This window comes from Aulonocara stuartgranti (genome assembly GCF_965226115.1).
Source record: "Aulonocara stuartgranti genome assembly, chromosome: 10".
NCBI lineage: Eukaryota > Metazoa > Chordata > Actinopteri > Cichliformes > Cichlidae > Aulonocara > Aulonocara stuartgranti.
In genome coordinates, this window is record NC_138946.1 from 2340097 (window position 1) to 2356591 (window position 16495).

Here is a 16495-nt window from a genome sequence, read left to right on the forward strand (position 1 = left end):
CCACCATAATAGTTTTTGGGATATTTGTCTTGTATTGATTTACTTTATCATAGTTTTAGGTTTTACTTTGAGTTCATTTTCAAGTTTATGCCTATGTGGATATGTAGTATTCCGATATTCCTGGTGTGGAAGCTATGGTAGCACGAACATCCTGGTTCCTGCATATTGTCTGAGCCAGTGATATCTGTTATTTCAGTAACTGATCATCTTAAGATTTGAATGGCAGGTGGGTGGGGCTTCTATGCATGAGAATACCATATTGGAAATCCCTTTTTTCTACATCACAAAAGGGTGAGAGAAAAAAAATTCTGTTGTCTGATGTCTTTAGCTTACAAGGGTTACTTGTACATATACTGACCTCATTATTAGAAACTTTGGCCATGTCTAATATGAAAATCCACCACTGCAAGACTTTTTATGAGACAGGAAATAAAAGCATACAATGTTCCCTTTGATAGACATCGGCTTCAGGTAGCTTATAATGAGTCTGGTATGTTTGTAAAATGGATTGTTCAGATTCAGTTGCTGTCAAATCTTTGAAAACAAGCTTTCCGTGTCTCACATTTAGTATTGATTGTGCTGGTGAGTCGTGCTTCCTGCAGGGTGATTTTCCTCAGAAATGTCTGCTGAAGTGACGCCTTATTGAGCCTCTCTGGTCACATTATCAGAGTGACATTCCTCTGATCTGCCTCTGCTGTCAGCCAGCTCTACAGTGGATTTTGGAGTGTTGGTCATCAGAGTATCTCCTGCTGTCTAATTTCATCACAAAATGTTTTTTAGCCTGATGTCTTTACAGCGGCTCAGTTACCACATTACAACATTACAGCTGCTTGTGGATATTTCTGCAGAACGCATACAACTGTCATTTCTACCAATTGGTCATGCCAGATAATGGGAGATAATTAAAGTGAAGAGAGGCTTGATATCACATTCCTTCATCTAACAGACACATACCCGCCTATAGAAAGAATACATACTATAAAAAGACACAAGATTAAGAGTTTCAAAGAGCCTCATGTCGAGCGGGAAATAGGACTCTCGATCTGATTTAACCTCCCTTCTGGCATTGCCCTGTGGCTTCAGAGTATCAACAAATCATTTCATAATGTTCTATAACATGATAGATGAGGAAAATAGTCCCCACTCAAGCCGCAAAAAATCGTTTTTTTCTTTAGCGGCAAAACTCTGCTGGGTGTAAGTCAGGTCTTAATTTTAGCACCATCACCAAACAACACAGTTTCAGCAGAAAACCAAACACAGACACGCTCAATAAAATACATTAACCATATATATATACATACATGAGAATATTACAGTTTATGTTGGCTGAATGATGCTAATGATAATAAGAGCTAGTTGAATTGTGTAAATAGAAAGAAAGGATGCTTCAGCCCTTCCTTTATTACCTCCTTCAACAAAGGATACAACCAAAGATCCTTTTTAAAAAGAAAGGAGATGATGTGTTCACATATTACACAGGACATGTCAACAGGGTGGGAAAAACCAAAGGTCTGAGAGAAAACCTGCCCAAGCACCTAAAGAACATACAAACTCGTCACACTCAATGCAAGCCACTGTGAACCCACAGTATTAACCACTCAGCTTCTCCCACAATTGACTCAGTCAACCATCTAAACAAAGATGCTCTGATCTGCCTCTCTCACTTTTAAAAACCAACATTCAGTGCTAATTGACCAAGTTCTTGAACTTGTCTGTAAGGCTGAGCTCAAAAACTCTTTGGAGAAAGCTCATTTCTGCTGTTTGTCTCCTCAGTCTTAGTTTTTCAGTCACCACCCACAGCTCATAGCCACAGGTGAGGGCAGGAATATAGATTGACCAGTAAATCAATAGCTTCACCTTCAAGCCCTCTCTTCACCACATACAGGTATAACATCTACGTCACTGCAGATGATGCATCAATCCATCATGAAAACCAAACTGAGATACTCAAACTCCCCCACTACAGGGAACAACTCCTCAAATCAGAGTGGGCATTCCACACTTAATACCATGGAGGTGTCAAGGGTGGTTTTCAAATCAAAGTCATTAAAGAATCTTAGAAAATTGAAACGACTTGATGATGAACAAGCTGTTGAAAATCATGCAATGTAGTTTTAAGCAAGCACTTTGACATTCAGTAAAAATCTCTAATCAAGCGTGAACCCATGGATTTAATTGATTTGCCAAGCCCTAAATGAAAAAGTGTAAAGTGCCAGAACAAGCAGGCAAATTAGTCCTGCAGAGACTTGGATCTGTTATCATTTCAACTCAAAAGCGGGAAAAAAAAGGAAAACTTCAACAGTCAAGCTTATAATGTAAGTTTTTATTAAATAGTATTAGTGACAAAAATCAAAAGATTATAAATTCCAAAATAAATGAAAAAGATTATGCAGACAAACAGGCGAAGCTCGGCACAGTATCATTCATATACAACTGTGAACACCTGATTTTTCAGTTTCAGAGTATAAAACATTTTGCTGCGGTGCTGCTTGATTGCTCGTGTAGTCCAGAAAACACTGGGGAGGAAATCCAGGAGTAATGTGAGGAAACAACCTCCAAATCAAACCGAGTTGTCCTCTTTCTCAGGATTCCTGATCAGAGAGAAATGTTGAGCAAACTGAAGGAAAACTCAGCTTCTTTATAACACAGAACACACTGAACACCTTTCACATGACCCTAACACCGATCAACATCAAGTCCTGAAATTATATGAGTATATGAGATTATTGACATTTATGGGAGAGTTTAGTGGATACTTAAAGTAACTGTAAGATCCAGTATTATAACTCACAGCATGCTGGTCACAGTCTTGTTTCTCTTGTATTTAATTTCGAGAGCTGAATGACTTTTGGTTTGTGTGTCCAATAGTCCAGTGGATACAGGTGATGTTGTTCATTTCCACTAGTTAGAAATTTTGTTCTGATTGGTCCCTTTGATGGTGCCTGTTTCCACATGATTGACTACACCAGACGTAGGAGTGTAGCTAAAGCCCAGCAGAAACTTCCATGTGTACAGGAGAAGCAGCTGGTTGTGTTGACTGAAGGTGGTGCTGTCAGGAGGCTACTGCTACAAACTCTCTGCTGTGTGTGAGTGAAATCAAAATGGTGACTCTAATACTCACAGAAAAGTATTTTACTGCATTCCTAACCTGTAAAAAATGAGCTACATCTATTCTTTCGATGGCTTCTATCTATAACAGAACGTTTTATCCAGAAAATGGTAATTCTGGTTGACCTTAAAAAAAGATCTTCCATAGCTGATCAGATGGTTCATGGTGTCTGCTGGTTTGGGACACATGTTACAGTTTGCATACTGGAGTTACTGTCTGAGACAATTCTAGGTCATATCTTGACTTATGGCATCATATTTTTGGATCTTAGATGTTGTTTTTTCCTGTAGCACATATTACTGGCACCTGATTTAACCCCTTGACATCCTCCAGGTCACCAGTGAAGCCCTTGGAATTATGGCTGCACTTTAGCCACATTCTAAATGTGCATAGTTGTTACCTTTCAAATTAACTGTGTTAAAAGCATGTTGGCCTTTCAGTTCCTCTGTTATATTAGTTCCATTTGGATATGACACACAGGTGAAAATTCTGTATAAAGGGGTAGACTCGAACTCAAAATGGATTACTGGTGACTTGCTGGATGTTAAGAGGGTAAATTTATATTTGAGTATATTAAAAGACTCGAAAGGGGGGAAAATCTTTTAAACCAAAGGTAAAATATTGGAAAAAAAAACACTCACTTAAAAATTTTATGTGTGTCACATCAAGAAAGGTTCAGTGTAAATTTACCACAAAACACATTTTCAGTGAGTGTGCTTACATGGCTATGTAGCGTCCTGCTATTAATGATATGGAAACTATGATAATACGAGCATCCTGGCTTCTGCATATTGTTCAAGCTGGTGATATCTGACATTTCAATAACTGATCGTCATCAATTCCACCGTTGACCAATTTGCTGCAGGTGGGGTTTTTGACAGTAAGGGAGTTTGGAAATTGCTTTGGAAGTTCAGGGCAATGATTGTTTGTGGACATTTTTAGGCAGCAAACAGAACGGATTAGAAACTTGTCATCCTTGCATCCTAGTCAGGTGCTTGAAAAAACTCAACTGCCTCCTTTCGATGTGGAGCTCCTCACCTTGTCGCTAAGGTTGAGGCCAGCTACCCTTCATAAAAAGCTTATTTCTACTGCCTACTGTCCACTAGCCAGAGTTTGTGACGTCTTTATACATTTTCTGGAACCCTAAACGAATGCAAGTAAATTCCTGTGACATTGCGGCGCACCATTAGTGCTGCTGCAACTAGAAATCAGGACTTCTTTCACTGGTAGCAGTTATGTATGATGAGGTTTGTTTGTGTCACCTTCATAGCAGAAAAAAACACTCTTTAATAAGCTTGAAATAATTTGCTGACTGATTAAGCCTGCTTCATATTGAAGACGCTCTGAATTTTTGAAATGTAGGTGTCAATAGCAGGACACTTAAACATAACCAGTAAACATATCTCCACATAAACACGCTCACAATTTCAAAGCATATGACACATCAGTCTGTATTCCTAAACTGCATTAATATGAATATAACTCTTGGGGCAGATCACAGATCAGAGCGCTGTCAGCTGTTCTTCCGCACATCCATCCGCTTCCGCTTGTCCTTTTCAGGGTCGCGGGGGGCACTGGGGCCTATCCCAGCTGTCATATGGCGAGAGGCGGGGTTCACCCTGGAGAGGTCACCAGTCTGTCGCAGGGCTAACACACAGGGACAGACAACCATTCGCGCTCACATTCACACCTATGGGCAATTTGGATTATCCAATTAACCTATCCCCACTAACTGCATGTCTTTGGACGGCGGGAGGAAGCCGGAGTACCCGGAGGGAACCCACGCAAACACGGGGAGAACATGCAAACTCCACACAGAAAGACCCCGGCCTGATGGTGGAATTGAACTCAGGACCTTCTTGCTGTGCGGCAACAGTGCTAACCACCGTGCTCCTGCTCTTCAGCACGTTCCTGAAAAAGGTCTTCATGCTCAAACTTCTGAGCCCTCTCTGATCTGGACATGGTGTTCTGTGTGAATGTGACGAAGCACAAAGGAAGAGGAGGGGACTGGAGTGAAGGTCAAGAAGAGGTTTAAAAAAGTTATCCCCCCCAACCAAAACGCTGGTCAACCCCCTCTGCTGCTTCAGTTTAAGACAGTGCTCATAGAAAAAGTAATTCCAGTTCATTTAGTTAGAGTTTGTTAAGCCCCGCTGCTTGTCTTGATTTCTCTCAGGTGTTTTGTTCAGGTGCTCTCTGTTCACAGTTCTACAGTATTCAGTCATTCACGGTGAACATGAACACTTCTCCTTCTGCCTGCCAAATCCCTCTTAATCTTTTTCTTTTCTCTTCTGAATTCAACACTTTACCCATTCATCCATTTTTATAGTTCTTCCTCCCCTTTTTTCACTTCCCTTGCCACCCGACATTTCATCCTTATTCTTCTTTTATGCTTCCCTTTTTCTCTTTACTTTGTACCTTCTATTTCTCTCCTCACCAACAGACTGACAAACAGGTAGATGGATAGAAGCGTCTTGTCCAATAATGAGTCTTGGCTAGGATCACATGCCTGTGGAGGAGAGTCCCAGGCCGGCTGCTTTGCTCATGCAGGGTAAACCCTGAGCTCCGGCTTTTGGGAAATCGTGGGCCACCACGCGGCCATTCTCCCCTCCAAGTCCTGATGGTCCAACTCCTAACCCACCAGCAACCGCTCCTCCTCCTGCCACCGCTATCCCGCCAAGGCTGGTGCTCATCATGGCGGCATCAATAAGCTCCTGCAAGACAGGGAGAGATGAGACAAAAGTTATTTAAGCACACAGACTCACACAAAGACAAGTCTTTATTAAATTCAGTTTAAATAGTTAAATTGTTTGGCAAAGAGGAAAAATATCTCACAACTTTCATTTAGCAGATGAAAATCCTTCTAATAGTTTCAACAGTGAGTTTTTCTCTTGACCTCAGTTTCCAGTTAACAGAATTAATATTACCTTTTTAAGGCCAGAATTAATCAACCACATTTCACGTGAATTTACCTTGGATATCCATAATGTAGATATTTTTATTTCCATCCATAACCAGATAGCAAAAAGTCTATTTGGATCTTATCGACAAATTCTTCGAGTCCATGTTGTTTCTTTTATTTATTCAGTTTTTATATTTCATATGTTGAAAATTTTACTTTTTGCCAGTGTACTTTCCAGACTCTTCGCTCTATGTGAAAGATGTTCTTTCTGCACAAATCAAAAAGATGTGATGTTCATGCTCCCAGCATGAACAATAACAATCACCAAATATCAGCATAGAAATGTATTCTACTAATCACTTACCTTGATTCATTTGATTAATGGAGGGATATTCTTGTTGTTTTTGGCTTTCACATCCACCAACACAGAGTGGAAACCTGGTGGATGCTGAGGAAGTTCATGAGGTATCAATAATAAATGTGTGTGTGTGTGTGTGTGTGGGGGGGGGGGGTTAAAATGATGTTTTAACAAATTAACAACAGTAAACATTGCCTAGCGGAAGAGGATGGATGGAGGAAGTATTACCTCCTATTACACTAGATGGTTTTTCCACTGAGGTTCTTTAGTTTCTTTATTCCTCAGATTTCTAGTTTGATTCATAGACATTCAGTCGGCTGAAGTCAGAAATAATGACGCACTTTATATATGTTAATATTGTTCACAGAGTTATGACTCTGAGAAGTAAGACTTTTGGCATAAACTACAGTGATCTGGTTGAAGGCTCCTAATTGCCTCCATGAGTTGTTTCACAGCTGCACATCCAGTTTTTGGATAAATGATGCTTGAATGAGTGTGTACCGCAGTAGACCGTGTGTGTGTGTGTGTGTGTGTGTGTGTGTGTGTGTGTGTGTGTGTGTGTGTAAAAGAGTCATCACCAAAAGTGATCAGAGTAGAAGTTGTTTTTCAGTAGCAGAATGAAGCTCTTTCCCTCAGCCTCACCTCTCAGTAAAACTAATGATGTGGATCCAAAGTTAATATCCTGCATCGGGCCTCTGAGGCTCCCACGCTCCCTCTCTGTTTGCTGCAGAGTGCCGACAGTCGTCAGGCAGATTGGTACAAATAAATCCTGGATTTATTCACTTACTGAAGCAGCTTCAGCGCCTACAACGCCTTGGAGCGAGCGTACTTACGTCTGAACGCCCGACACCGAGCACCATGGGCATCTCCCCTCATGTCTCTGCATCTCCTGCCCATCTTTTTCGTTTTGATAGAAGGTTTTATTATGATAGCAGCTCTACATATGATGTCAACAACAAAACAGCATCTGTCCCTGCAGAGTCAGACCATCACTGCTGTTGCCTGCAGATAATAATAGCCACCTGTTAAACCATCGTGAAGCAGACCAGAGATTTTTGTGTCCTGAATATGAAAATGTCTCCTTCCAACACTGTGGCCCCAATGACGGCCCTGTTGAAGCTAAAACTGAATTTTAAGCATCACTTGTCGATTTGGCCAGTTTTTAAGTAAAAAAAGTAAGAATCTGATGATAAGTAAAAGACATTATAGAACTTACAGGGGCATTTTCATGTAGAGACTTGATTCAAAATAAGTCTCAATGTGAAGAGAAGTAATAAAGCCACTGAGTAATTGGTGGAAAAACTTAAAGCTGGTGTTAAACAGGTGGAAAGTTTCAAACAGATGAATGCAAACAGGTTGGAATATAGGTGGGAAGGATTCCTTTTTTGGAGACCATGAACTTTTCTAACCTAATACACAGTTGTTGTTATGATATCTTAACTGTCATAAAGTGAATGTACAAACTTGACTGGACATGCATGTCTTTGGACTGTAGCAGGAAGCTCGAAAATCTTGAGAAAACTCTTGCAGCAACACAGAGAGCATGCAAACTCCAGGAAGAATCATCTGTCCCAGGAAGATTAATCCTGATGTCCACTTCTATGTGACAAATTAGTATCAAGGTTTGCACAGATGTTACTAATGAAGAACAAAGAACTTTAATGATCTGCAGCCTCATTAGGACAGGAAGTTGTGTCAGAATGTGAGCATGGAGCATAAGGTTTATACTGATCATATGCAATTAAGCCACAAAGCATCTCACGCCACTTAATGCAAAAGTAATGCAACAACTTACTTTGTCCAGGACACAAATGACAAGTAACGTGTAATGCATTTCTTTTCTTGAATGAACATCCCAACACATGGCAGATATTTGTCATGTATGGGTTTAACACGATCAGTATCTCTGCTTCTAGCGCGTTCTCATCCCTCGGGTATTACTTAATGTAGTTTTGTCGCTGTCGTGTCTCTGTTGAGCACAGGGTGTCCTTTAGTTTCTGTGCCTTGACACAGTAGGTTATGAGATCAGCGCGAGGGGTCTGTCCTCAAATCCCATCATTAGTGAGTGTATGGGTTATTGTTGTGAGCTGTGTAGCCCAAGCCACAATCTTCTCGTAAACCTAACTGCAGTTTTCAGAAACCTGAAAACTAGGACTACTTCACAGCACCTAAATTTAACCATTATTATATGAAATATAAATAAATAAACCATTTGGGTCCTTTGACTAGACCTAACCAGTCCTGATCTTTGTCACGTATACCCCCAAGTGCAGGATGCTTCTTAAACCCAAACCACAAGCTCTTCCTCAAGTCCATCAAGTACTTGTTAGTGCTTCAGTCTAACAAAGTTCTTTTCAGCTTCTAAACCTAATCCCGAACGTTTTAGTGTTTAAACTTAACCAGTTACTTTTGAGCAGATAAACCTGACCAAGAAGTTTGAGTTCTTAGAAATAACCAACAAGTGAAAACTAAAGGAAAATAGGACACAGACTATCTAGACCTCTAATATGGGACCATTATCTCTCAGTATCAGCTAATGCCACAATGACAAAGAACGTCTCGCATCTAAGAAAAAGCCATTATATTATGGGCTGGGGTAAGAAAGTGCTGGTGCCTTAGACGATGGTCAATCTAATCGCAACTTGGCACCGAAGTTATGTTGGAGCACAAAGACACATGCAACCAACCTTAAATAAAAAGAAAAGCTACAGCTGCAAAGACCAGAACAGCTTCACAATCCAAACGTTTAGTGCAGTTAAAAACCCTTGCTTCTCTGTTACGGGAGACTATGATGCAATATTAACAGCCTAGTTTCAACAATGTATCAGAAGAGAATGCATCATGGATATTCCTTTATTGATTATCAGTCCCGTGTGTGCTGTCGTGCTCCTTCACATTCCTCTGCAGCAGGTAACCGTTGTGTAGCCCTGCTCCGTATGTGCCCCCATCTGCTCTTACTGATGAAATCTTGGCCACATGTTGTGTCACCACTGCAGAGTTTTTTAAGTCCTCCCTTTGTGCTCAGACAGAAATGTGAAGTGAATGCAAAGTCCAGCGGAGAGGAGACCTGACACACTGGTGCCTCTGCTGTGGAAAAACGACTCTAATGACTTGTTTGTTCCTTCTGAGCAGCCCATCAAAGTCTCAGTATTAACCAGCACAGTCAGTAATGAGGCGACCGCAGTTTCATCACATACGGACGCCGGCGATAAAGAGGAGCTCGAGACCCGAGTGGCAGATGAGCAGAGTTCAGTTGATGTACTTTGAAATGGCAGAAGTGTTTTTGCCCTGTGGCTCCATGCAGAAAAGGGCAGCAGCTCATGCACATGATTAAAAATAAAACTGCACCCATGAATGAACGAACTTTGAGTTCTCTGGTGTAAAAGAAACATGCACTAAAATTATGTTTATCTATTTGACCAGGCTTAAAACACCCACTTAGCTGGAACGAAGGTTATATATCACCTACAGAGATGCTGTACTACTACTACTACAAAAAAAACTAGTACAAAATAAACAGGAAATGTCTGTAAATTTGAGACTGGGATGTTTTCATGACTGAAAGTTCTAAAATCTTTTAAATCTATTCAGAAATTCTGAAGCCATCATAATTAAGCCTATAGACAGAAAACTGAACTACCACAGAAACCAGTAAGTACTACACCAAACTGAAACAGTGGAAACTAAACTTGACTAAAGCAAACCTGAATCTGTTGCACTCCCCTAAATATATGGCTAAAATACTCTTTTCTTCCTGTTAAGTACCACCTTTGATTTGTGGTGGCCTGACTGGAGTTCTATTCTTTTTTCTGTCCCTCGGATCCATATAGACACATGAGCCGTGCACTGATAATATTCAGATATACCTACTCAGTTCGCCCTTACGTATGTTCTTCAGCATATATTACCCATCTGTCTCCATCACCTTCATTCACTAATATTCCTCTCTATCTCTGGTTGTTGGTGTTGCTTCTGTGAGAACTTTTATGTTATTTTTTTATTCTTCCTAACTTAAATTTGCAAATCAAATCTGTTGCCAGAGCCAGCTTTGTTTCAAAAAACAACCTTGAGAAGGTTATCCGTGCTTTCATCATGCTCAGAATGAATTACTGCATTTTTATGTGGACTCGGGCTCTTCCAAAATGCTCCTGCGAGAGTCCTGACTGATGCACACAAACAAGTAAATGAGTACACATCACCATCCTGGCTGCAAAATTCCAACATGTGTTTGCTCCCAAGTGCTAATCACACTTGTTTCATGTACCATGCTACTCATTTAGATCACATCACCAGCAGCTGTTTAAACCACCAGATTGTATTCAACAGAGAAATTTCAAGCTGAAGCTCAGAAATGATCTGGAGGAGAACAACCTCTCCTCCAGATCATCTACCTCTGTAACTGTTAACAAATCAGTGCACAAGTGCAAGAAACGAGGTCTGTAAAGACATGGACGAGTGAGTTTGGTGTGGTTAATCTTGACTGGCCTGCACAGAGTCCTGACCTCAACCTGACAGAACACCTTTGGACTGAATTAGAGCAGAGACTGTGAGCCAGACCTTCTCATCCAACATCCGTGCCTGACCTGGCAAATGTGCTACTAGAGAATGATCAGAAATTTCCATAAAGACACTCCTAAACTTTCTGGAAAGCCTTCTATAGCTGCAAAGTTTTAAGCATATGAATAAAAGTGGGATGTCACTAAAGTTCATATGTGAGTGAAGGCAGACGAGCACTGCAGATTGATACTTTTGGCAATATATTGTATGTTCACGCTGGCCAGGACAGCCCAACTTCTGACAGCTATGTAATAGACATTTGTGCTTCATTCGGATCAAAAGAAGCTAAAAAAATTACTGCAACATCAGATATGTGAAATATCCACACTGTAAACCCCAACAGTCTACCTGACTTATAAAGTTTGTGGATATAACAATTAAAATTCCTCACAAAGTTGAAACAACTTAAAACTTTTCTGTTCGGTTAACGATTCAAACAGTTATAATTGTACATGGCTTAGAAGTTAAGAGTAAATACTGCTTTCTTAATTATGATTTTTGAGTAAATGTTTTTTTCCGAGCTCCGCATGTGGACGTCATGACGTCATGACGTCTTCTCTCTAACCTGAACGACGTTGACAGAAAATTCTGTTCAATATGGCTGCCCTTCTCGAGCGACTGTAGAACACATTTGGAGAAACTTGTAAGTAAAACGGAACCTTCGTTATGTTTATTTTTTCCGTAAAAAAGCAAGTATATTAATATGTTGCAGCCAATAACTTGTTTTCGAATGCGCTGTTGTGTTAAAAAGCACAGACCCAGGTGGTGAATAGTTGTTCGCGGTTGTTCGCGCTCTTTTTCAAACATAGATTATGTCGTCAGTTTTACAGTTTTAACCGATTAAAACACAGTTTTACGAAGAATCACACATAAAGAAAGGGTCTTAGTGATATTTTAACGACCCCTTGCCAACGCAAGAAAGTTGGCGTTTTTACAACAGCAGCCTCATTGTTCGGCAGGTTTTTTTTTTTTTTCTTCTCATTAGCATCATTCAAAAGTGACTTAGCTAGCAGTGGCAACTTCTATCTAAAACAATTGAAATATAGCAAGGTGTTGTATATTTAGTGTGCTGATAAGGTTTTCAATATTTTTATTTTTTCTTCCAAGGCTGAAGGCCAAAGACAAAAAGACAGAAGAAAAAAAAAATTCAGACTGCAATTAATTTCAGGTGGAGACAGTAAACACAGGTGAGTTGAAAGATCTATTGAAGAAACCATTCATTAAGTCCCTTAAGGTGAAGATTTCATATATTGATAATGATAAAATTAACACAAATTAAAAGTTTCACTGATAAACACACAATTTTTCCTTGCTTTGAACCCCATGTTCTATATAGATCACAGCTCTGATCTGGAGAACACTATTTTAAAATACTGTGTAGGGTTTTTGTCAAATGATTAAGAAACATACTCTCTGTCACAAGAGACAGAAAGGTTGTATCTTAAAAGAAAAGTCTCCAAAATTTAGTAGAGTCTGATGTCATGCAGTTTCATAAACATGTATTCTCCCCAAAGAATGACACCTGAAAACTTTGCGTTAAATGAACTTTTCTTTTCCCTTTTTAGGAGGCGCCTGATATCAACGTGAAACGCACTGCAGTACTTCGTGCCCTTTCTGTATACCTGCGGGAGGAGGACCCAGAATTCTTTTAGACATGTAATGTAAGTGTATTTTTGCATTACTTAAATTCTGCCAGTAAGATAAAATGCTATGGATTTTTTTTTAAATACAATTTAATACCCTAGCAGCTACCAAATTGTACAAACAAAATACCCTCTCTGTAGAAAACCCACACACACACAGGTCAGGAGCAGGGCACAGGCGTATCACAGCACTATGGCTATGCTGCAGGTGGCCCAAAAACCAGGCTGAAGTCAAGATTTAGTTTCTTTTTGAGATAAAGTCATGAAATAAAAAATTACTTTTTTTTTTTAGAAAAATAATAAAAATACAAATTATGTAATGCAAGAAGCTAACACGTTAATGTACATTTTTCAAAAAAAGTAGAGTACCCTAACTCGTTACAAAGTAACCCACTACACTGCTGAATGTTTTGCTAGATTACAGGTCATGCTTGTCACATTCTCTCAAACCAACCTTACTTATTTAATTGGGGCGATCGTGGCTCAAGAGTTGGGAGTTCGCCTTGTAATCAGAAAGTTGCCGGTTCGAGCCCTGGCTCCGACAGTCTCGGTCGTTGTGTCCTTGGGCAAGACACTTCACCCGTTGCCTAGTGGTGGTGGTCAGAGGGCCCGCTGGTGCCAGTGTCCGGCAGCCTCGCCTCTGTCAGTGCGCCCCAGGGTGGCTGTGGCTGCAATGTAGCTGCCATCACCAGTGTGTGAATGGGTGTGAATGTCTGGATGACTGAATGTGTAAAGCGCTATACAAATACAGGCCATTTACCACTGATACTGTGTCTATTCCAGGCGGACGCATTGGATGAGTCGACCCTCATTGACACTCCAGTTGCCCTTCTCACAGTGGTTACCGACGGCGCTTCCCAGTCCAGTCCATTTTACTTCCTCAAGCATGGCTGTTTTGGTGAAAGGCGACTAGGTGATGCGTGATATTCCCAGATTTGCAAATGCATTTGCTTTATTGTTTGGCTTGATCTATGCTCTGCATTTAGACTACCCCAGGAAGCTGGTTCACACATTTGCCTTAGTCCAAAATATCTTCATGGGGCTTGATGACGGCAAACCCCTGAAACCCCTGCCTACATGCTCTTAAGGAATATAAGGCAATGTTTGTTAGGACACGCACTCTGTTACTGAGCACTTTGTTTGAAGCACTTTAAGCACTTTAAGTTTACTACAGGCTTTGGGTGGATTTAACTCCATCAGTTTACCTAATTTTCCTATACTTGACTGCCTTATCTGGTTATTTGGAAGCTGATCGTCTTTGTACCCATTTTAAAAAATTGTTTTTCATTTCTATTTAAAAAAAAAAGTGATTAGTATTTGACTTTTTGTTTTGCATTTTTGTGTATTTTGAGAAAGATGCAATTAGGACTGATGTCGTCCTTTGTGAGTTTATAAAAAGATAAATGTTCTACACAGAATTTATAATGCTCACTTTATGGTGCCGATGACCATGTTAGTTGTTTTATAAAAACATTTGTGATGTTTTTAAATTTTCATGAAAAAATGTTAAATAAACAAAATGTAAAGTAACTGAATTTCCGTACTTTTTTTTTTAGTAGTCTACACTCACAACATAAATATCTTTTAATTAATAATCAGATAATTTGAGTTTAGGTTGTAATATAATTGCATTGTGTTGCATCAAAATAATAAACTACAAGAAACACAAAAATATTGAAATTAAAGTATACAGTCTTTGAGTAAAGCTCAATTAATAAAATATAAAATATAATTTAAAATTTTTAGGTTAACAATAAATACAAATTTTGAGTACCCCATACTTAGAAGATATGAGTTTTTGTACTTAAATCTTTTGAGGTAATCAGTTTCCACAAAAGTTTTAAGTTCAGTCAACTTGTTCGGGTTTACAGTGCAGCTAAAACATTTCAGGCTCAGCGTTTAAAAGCAAAAATCGCAGACTTGTTTTTACAATTTTACCATTTCTCTGATCTCACCTTCATCCTTCTTGACTCAATCCGAGACTTGTAGCAGAACTCGACCAGAGCCACCAGCATGGCCAGGCCCAGCCCACCAATCAGGATGTAGAAAACTCCAGCTACATTGCTCAGACTGAGCGCGCTAGTTTTGTCCTATCAGCACAGAGAAGTGAGGTTAGAGACACCGAATCATGGTGCACAGAGGCATGACATCACTATGGTTTGAATCCAACTGTAAGCAAAAGGACAAAATTATTTTTAGAAAGTTTAAAATGGTCTAAAATCCCAAAGCTAAATACAAGTTTCTAACTAGGAAGACCATTATGCAGCGTTCAAAGGCTGTGATATTCTGACAAATGGAAATATAAATCCCCTCAGAGAATGTCTGAGATCCCCTGAATTATGGAATTTAATATGAAATTACTTTTGGGCGACATCCACTCAAATTTGAAATTTGAAATTTACTGCCTAACTGATAAGTTTGTAGTTTCCATTCAAAACATAAAACCTAATCGGTGACACCTGCCAGGAAAGTAAGTTTTAATTGTGCTTTGATGTTTTTGTACATCAGAGTCTATTTTGAGATATGAACAAACTCCTCTTTGTAAAAAATCATCACTTTTTCCCAGCTAATCACAATAAGGAAACAGTTAAAATAATTAATAAATGCTAACAAATGTTAACAAATAACAAACATTAAAACTAATTAAAATGAGAGTTTGTCACTCCAAGAGTCCAATTCAACCATCTAGTCTTTAGCCCAATATTATCTGATATATAAATGTATTTAAAAGTCCAAATGTATCTGACCCTACTGAACAGGGCAAAGACCCTGCTAATGTTCATCTCCTCATGAAAAGAATGACCCTCCGTTGCCTCAATCATAGCCTTTGAACCTCCACATCTATTGATCGGTCACATGCAGCTTCATGCACGAAAATGCAAACAAAATGAGGAAAAAAAATTATCTTGAAATTCTTAACAAAAAGGTCTTATACTTCAATTCAGAGGTTCATTATATCTGTGCTGGTCTTCACGGTCATAGAAATGTGTCATTTATGAAAAATAGCTTTATATCACAATCTTTTAAAAAACAGACTCAGTTGGCGAGCTCTTGAATTTTGCACGTTCTTTCCTCACATGCATCGCTTGGTTTTTGGTGGGTGTGACTTAGCTTTTTCATCCAATAGCATGCAGCCTGTTAGAAAAAAAGAAAGGAGGAAATAGTGGGCGGGGCCTCCCTTCAACAGTAGGAAGTGGTGTGAGCCTATCAGTGGGATTTCCTCTCCACACTGTCATGTTAACCTCAACCAATCAGCTTCTGGGAAATCCCACCAAAAGACACTAAAAAAGTCAGACTTCTTAAAAACAAAGTCATCTGAATTTGTGTGTAACATCTGATGCAATAGTATAGTTCATTGATGCTTTATAGTTGTTAACCAGTTAGCTAAGAGATCATGTGAATGATAGTAGAAATCAGCTTGTTAACAGAGATCTTTTAACCAAATACACTGATTAGATACCAGGTAGGTTAAATTTTCTTTTAAGAATTGTTTCTGGGAATAAACAGTCACGGGTCATTTTTAAAGTTGTCCCTGCCATCACCCTTGTATTTACAAGTGTTTTACAGACTGCATCAATAAGATCAACAGCCTTTATAGGGACTTTTCTTTGTCCGTGAGACTTGTACATAATCAGTTGTCCTATGTAGTGGTGTTAAAGTATAGTAGTATAATATGTTACTGAAAAAACTCAGCAGCTGAGCTCAGTGAGCTGTGAAGCATGATCACTGCCATTACTGACAACGTGTAAACAAAATGTAGATAAACTCCAGAATTAATCATGTCACATTAAACATTTTGAAAACTTGAGGGCATTTTGGGTTTTTTTACATAATGCGAAAGCCTTCTGAATACAGCCTCTGATATGAATGGCTTCAATAAAGAGATGACAAAGATCAATTTTAGTAAATGAATCTCTATTAGTGGACAC

The 16495-nt window shown here is 39.3% G+C and overlaps 1 protein-coding gene and 1 long non-coding RNA gene across 4 annotated transcripts in view; one reads left to right on the forward strand and one right to left on the reverse strand.

Annotated features, from left to right (window-relative positions):
* Positions 1–2302: 2302 nt before the first annotated feature.
* Positions 2303–16495, reverse strand: part of LOC309715202 (glutamate receptor 1-like) — a 113962-nt gene continuing 99769 nt past the window's right edge. For 2 of the 3 annotated variants that reach the window (XM_082548110.1, XM_082548109.1), the window contains exons 17-18: positions 14522–14656; positions 2303–5820 (exon numbers count right to left, since the gene is read on the reverse strand). In XM_082548110.1, coding sequence (XP_082404236.1) covers positions 5608–5820; positions 14522–14656 — 348 coding nt within the window. In that variant the 3' untranslated portion in view covers positions 2303–5607. Of the gene's footprint in view, positions 5821–14521; positions 15702–16495 lie in introns of those variants that run through there. The other variant, XM_082548111.1, reaches the window with a different exon arrangement.
* Positions 11255–14007, forward strand: LOC309714994. The gene is made up of 4 exons (XR_014279118.1): positions 11255–11566; positions 12031–12110; positions 12489–12584; positions 13350–14007. It is a non-coding gene; the product is annotated as an uncharacterized lncRNA (long non-coding RNA).